This window comes from Phyllostomus hastatus, unplaced genomic scaffold, assembly GCF_019186645.2.
Source record: "Phyllostomus hastatus isolate PE091 unplaced genomic scaffold, TTU_PhHast_1.1 phas_contig_62, whole genome shotgun sequence".
Lineage (NCBI taxonomy): Eukaryota > Metazoa > Chordata > Mammalia > Chiroptera > Phyllostomidae > Phyllostomus > Phyllostomus hastatus.
Window position 1 is genome coordinate 192949 of NW_025333921.1, and position 5587 is coordinate 198535.

General features: G+C 41.1%; 1 protein-coding gene across 3 annotated transcripts; it reads right to left on the bottom strand.

The window, feature by feature from the left end:
• Positions 1-945: 945 nt before the first annotated feature.
• On the bottom strand, positions 946-3895 carry CFL2 (cofilin 2). 3 transcript variants are annotated; one of them, XM_045848633.1, is made up of 4 exons: positions 3523-3895; positions 2175-2482; positions 1981-2057; positions 946-1901 (listed from the first exon to the last, which is right to left on the bottom strand). In XM_045848633.1, exons 1-4 carry the CDS (start codon positions 3523-3525, stop codon positions 1789-1791), a joined length of 501 nt encoding a protein of 166 aa, XP_045704589.1. In that variant the 5' UTR covers positions 3526-3895; the 3' UTR covers positions 946-1788. The 3 variants fall into 3 exon arrangements, with proteins under 3 accessions (XP_045704589.1, XP_045704590.1, XP_045704591.1); XM_045848634.1 differs by lacking the exon at positions 3523-3895 and adding an exon at positions 3414-3507; XM_045848635.1 differs by lacking the exon at positions 3523-3895 and adding an exon at positions 3143-3293.
• Between the last annotated feature and the right edge of the window lie 1692 nt (positions 3896-5587).

A 5587-nucleotide genomic window follows, 5' to 3' on the forward strand; every position in this document is an offset into this window, starting at 1 on the left:
GCTCAGTGCAAAAAATCCCAAGCCATTCATATAATTTTAAATGAAAATCTACACATTTAACTATTTGTTTTCAACTGAAAAATCTTTTGAAAATGTGGAGAAATATCTAGTTATAATCAAATTACTTCCACACATTAAAAAAAGGGGAGATTTTTTATTTCCTGTTTTGGGATAAGAACATTCTTCGGAGCTATGGGGTTAAGGGTTAAGTTCAAAGCTACGACTGACTGCTTACTAGTATGCCTGTTTTGCATACCAGTAGAATCCAGTCCAGTTTTGCCATTTGTGGATAACTATGACAAGATACAAAAGCATGTGTTTGCCATAAATAGCTCTGGCTAACAGCAAACTGCTCACAGTGAGCAGATCAAATTCTCTATAAGGAGAGCAGTCTGGACCACAGCCAAATCCCACTCGTACTGTTTAAAACTGCTATATCAATTCTTTTTTCCCAATTTGCAGAATATATTAAGAAACAGTAGCTCAAGTGATAAATATGAGCATTATTAAACTTGTGAAGGACATTTTACAAATTATTTTCATTATAATCAAAGACACAATAAGAGCTTCCTTCTACTACCTAACCACTTACAAATGTAAACGTGAATTAAAAAATAACCACCCTAATTTATCTAGAGAACAAATCAGGTATTGAAGGGTATTTATGTTAAAGTGCAAAAAAAAAATAATTTCTGATTTCCATATTAACACATAAGAAAATAAACTAATGCTTATAAAAGTATTCCACTAAATATCTTATATTAGTTGGCTTTAAGATAGTGTATTTTTTAAACCAAATAAACCCAACAAACTGGAAAATGTCATGCATGAATGTTGTACAAAAAACTTCTTAAATGCCCAGTGCAGATTATTAATAGCATTTACCTAAGAAGTTGCTTCACATAACATATGCAAAATTTCCAAGGAAAACAAGGCAACGTTCCGTAATATGCCACAATTTTTATTGCAACGTGGCCATTTTGTGAGGATGGGGAGTTTGATTTCAAAAACGTTCCATTTAAGGCTCTTTTATACAGAAATTGCCATCAAGACTGATAAAATATCTTTAGTGTTGCAAGACTTACATGGTAAACATAAAACTCCTACACTTACTCAGTAGTGTACACTCAATGGAAAACAAAAAGGCATTAATAACAGCTAGTTCTTTTAAGAAGGTATGCAGGTAACAGGAATGAACACTGAGGTACTAGGATAAGTTGATGACAGTTAACACAACTTAATTGGCATTCCTTTTGGGTTGGGGAGTTAAACTCAATACAAAAAGTGCTTTCAATGCATAGTGTTATATCTGTGCTGCCATGTCACAAAAATAGGCTTGCCAAGGCAGGTGAGGTGTATGAATGCTGGAGCCTCACAGAACTGCAATCAAATGTAACTATAAATAATACTGAATAAAGTTTACCATCTGACCAGTGGATAATACTTTCAAGGCATTCAATTAGCTTACCCTTTGCAGTATTCTAAGCTATTCACATTGACAATCACATTCGTTGTAGTGCTTGCTGCAAGGGAGGCATATAACCAGTTGTTTTGGCTAAAATATCATGGGAAGGCATTCCTTGGATTCTACATCAAAGTAACAGTATTAAACAGTCTAATGGCAATCACTGATAGGCTGCTTGCATGAATGATATCTCCTTCATTCATTATGTTGGAAGGACCCAGTGGGAAAAGGAAAAAAACAAAAACAAAACCTAATACTATTCCAAATGACTGAGCTGGAGAAATGAAAGCTCCTTAAGATCCGGATGGCACTTGACTGTCATTTTATAAGGGTTTTCCTTCAAGTGAAACTACTACGTTGCCTCCCAATTTCTCTCCAAGTGTAGAACGGTCCTTTATGTCATCCAAGCCATTTACTTGCCACTCATGTTTAATACCTACAAAGAAAAAAATCCCATTACTTTATTATAATTAAGAAAGAATAATTCCTCTGCACAAAATATTCAGTGTTTGTACCTGTAAATTTCTTTTTAATGGCATCTTTAGAGCTGGCATAGATCATCTTGCTTTTTAAAGGTGCACTTTCAGGGGCCCTACAGAAGAAAAAACAATTATTGAATCCCAATGAAAAGAAAAACAAAGGCAAAACTGACTATGTTAACAACAATCCTTGCATTTTAAAAGTACTTTTTTCTTTTGTTTTTACACACCAGAATATAAATACTAGGTCTTCTTTCTTAGACTCTTTTGTTTCGTATGTGGCATCGTACAAAGCATATCGGCAATCATTCAGAGGTAGCAACTTCACAAAAGATGTGTAGGGGTCCTCTACAGTATCACCAATGTCACCCACCAAGATCTGCTTTGCTTCTTCTACAATTATTTGTCTTTTGTCATCACTTAAACAGAAGAGAACTGCTTTCTTTCTTTTTTTGATCTCCTCTTGTGTAGAAGATTTCCTTACTTTCATATCATTAAAAACTTTGATGACTTCATCATTCACTGTAACTCCAGAAGCCTAAAAATAATAATAAAAAAACAGTAATTCAGAACACCTATTTTGGTTTTAACCAAAATTACTATTTGCCTGGAGAGGATTCAAGTTAGTCTGGATATCAAAAATTGTAACTTTCCATGCAAGTAATCCAATCAGATTTGCCACGTTTTAAGTATCAGTATATGATGTACCTAAGGATTCTAACTCATCCTGCCCCATTCATCTTTTCTAAAGTGGTTTGCCGGCTGAAGTAAATAGAAGGCAGAAGGAAAGGGACAAATACAGGCTGTCCCATCCCTGAAATGTTTCCTCTTTCACTGGGTGATGTCAGAGCTTCAGGAACAGCAGTAAAATACCTTCTGTATTGTGTCAACTCTGCAGGCCTTAAAAAAACACTTTAGGATTTCAGTTAATGCTTCTACTATTTTTTTCTTTAAAGTCATCCTAGCCAGTGCCGTTTCCTCATAAGGAAAGAGAATCAAGTGTAAACTCCAAACCGCCCACAGATTCAATATAACTGCCTCGCAGCGCAAATGCAGACACCAAAATTAACGGATCTAGTGTAAAAGCATTTTTAACGCGAGAAAGCATTTTAAGACTTTTCCCACCTCCCTAACCTCCCTCAGATGAGTTTTATTACGGGCCACCCAGACCCTTCAGCAAGGGCTTCAAAACACGTACCAATTTTAGATCGCGCCAGTTAAGTAAAATTAGGCAGCTAAAGGCAAACACGGCGGGAGCGAGCGAGCTCCGCAGCCTCCAGAGCCCCGGTAGCCGCTCCCAGTGTCGCGACGCATCCTGCCTCCTCCCGCTCCTCTCAGGCCCGAGCCCGGAGCCCCGACCCGCGCCCGGGCCCGACCCGCGCCCGGACCTTCCCCGCCCCCAGGAATCCCAAGAGCGACAGCGCCCGGGTGGAGACAGAGTAGCGGGGCCGCAACGCAAAAGCGCCCACCTTTGAGGCCAAAATCAGGTTAAAATGGCGGCCTCACTCCCAGGCCCTGCAGGGCCGGTAGCTCGCCGCGCCCCGACCCTCGACCCCCCGGCTGATACGCCCGCCTCACCATAGTGCCCCCGGCTGTATTTGCGGCGGCGGCTGGGGCTCCTGCTCTGTGGCACTGGGAGGAGAAGAAGGAGGGGCTGGCGGACAGCAGCGAGTGCGAGGCACGCCGGGAGTTGCAGCCGGAGAGGCAGCGGCGGCAGCGGCGGCGGCTTGGGGGGCTGCAGGCGGCAGGCGGGCAGTCACGTGGGCACGCCCCGGGCCGGCCCTTCAGCCTCCAGGCCCCGCCCGCGTCCTCGACCTGACCCGGGCGCGCGCGCCCAGCAGGGCCTGTCTGCTACTCGGCGGTGACCCAAGCCTGGAAGCCTGGCGGAGCAGCCTCTAGCCTCTGGGCACCACCGGTCGCAGTCTGGGGAAGGCGCTCGGCTCGCGAAAGGACGTCTCGACGCTGCCTGCGCGAGGGTGCTACTCCCGGGGTCGGTGCGTTTGAGGGGAACGGCTCACCAAGGTGTCTTGCTTTTATTCACCCGAGGTTTCCACCGATAGGGGCCGGATTCCAGCGTTTTGAGTCATTTTGGAAAGCCCCCGTACAGAGGTGGCGAGAATTGTCAGATCTCCTTCCTCCAATGAAATGAGATAAACACTCTAGGGGTTTACCCAGTTGATTGAATTTCTTCGGGAAAAACAAAATGATAAACAGGTGGAAAATCACTTTCCAAAGTCTGTGGTTGAAATAATAGGGGAAAAAATTGGTAGTAGCATCCCTTGGTAATAATATCGTTTTATATATCAGATCGCGTAGGAAGTTGTCTCCGCTAGCAGTCTTTTTTCTTCATGAAGCCTCAGTTATGACAGCTGACATCAAATAAGTGGACCCAAGGGTGGAGATTACTCCCTGTTCTTGGCAGTCACAACCTCTTCTAGCGAAGCTTGTATAACTGAGCCAACGCTTTTCTCTACCCTTTTTAATACTAAAAAAGTATGCCATTTATCAGAGAAAAAAAAGTCACTTTATCCTTTGAGGAAATTTTTCATAAAGATGTAAGTAAACTATGAGTTTATAATGAAAATGTTATAAATGAAACACCTTATGTGTTATCTATAATGAAAAAGATTTCATTGTTTAATAACTTTGGGCTGATTTATGCCTCCTTTTTTCCTAAATGTTTATGGTTTCTATCTTTCTTCATTTGTGAAATTGGTAAAATGAATTTGAAACTGATCAATAGTGAAACTTTTTTAAAGTATATTTTACTGATTATGCTATCACAGTTCCATTTTTTTCTCGCCTTTATTCCCCTCCTCCCTGCAACTGCCCTCCCACCAACATTCCCCTCACCCCCAGACCTTAGTTCATGTCCATGGGTGGTACATGTAAGTCCTTTGGCTTCTCCATTTCCCATATTATTCTTAACCTCCCCCTGTCTATTTTGTACCTACCATTTATGTTTCTTTTTCCCCATCCTCCTACCCTCCCCTCCCCGGCTGATAACCGTCCATGTGATCTCCATTTCTGTGATTCTGTTCCCATTCTAGTTGTTTGCTTAGTTTTGTGGGGGTTCTTTTGTTTTTGTTTTTTTTTTTTTAGGTTCAGTTGTTGATAGTTGTGAGTTTGTTATCATTTTGCTGTTCATATTTTTGATCTTCTTTTTCTTAGATAAGTCCCTGATTAAACAAGTTATGATTAAATTATCTTTAAAGTCCTTTTTAGCTTTAAAATTCAGTTTCCTAGTATATCAGTGTTTCTCAAGAAAGTGTATATGTTCTCAGGATTAAGTAAGTTTAGGGATGGAAAATCATAATGAGAGGCGATTATACCCCAGTTTGTGTGATAAATTATTGTGTCTAAAACTTAATATATTTTGCCCTGGCTGGTGTAGCTCAGTGGATTGAGTACGGGTTGTGGACCAAGGGGTCACCAGTTTGATTCCCAGTCAGGACACTTGCTTGGATTGTGGGCCAGGTCCCCAGTGGGGGCCATGTGAAACCACACATTGATGTTTCTCTCCCTCTCTTTCTCCCTCCCTTCCTTCTCTCTAAAAATAAATAAATAAAATCTTTAAAAAAAAAAAAAGAAAAAATGAAGTCATTTTAAATGGAGCATGTTAGGTATTGCCCATGAAACATAG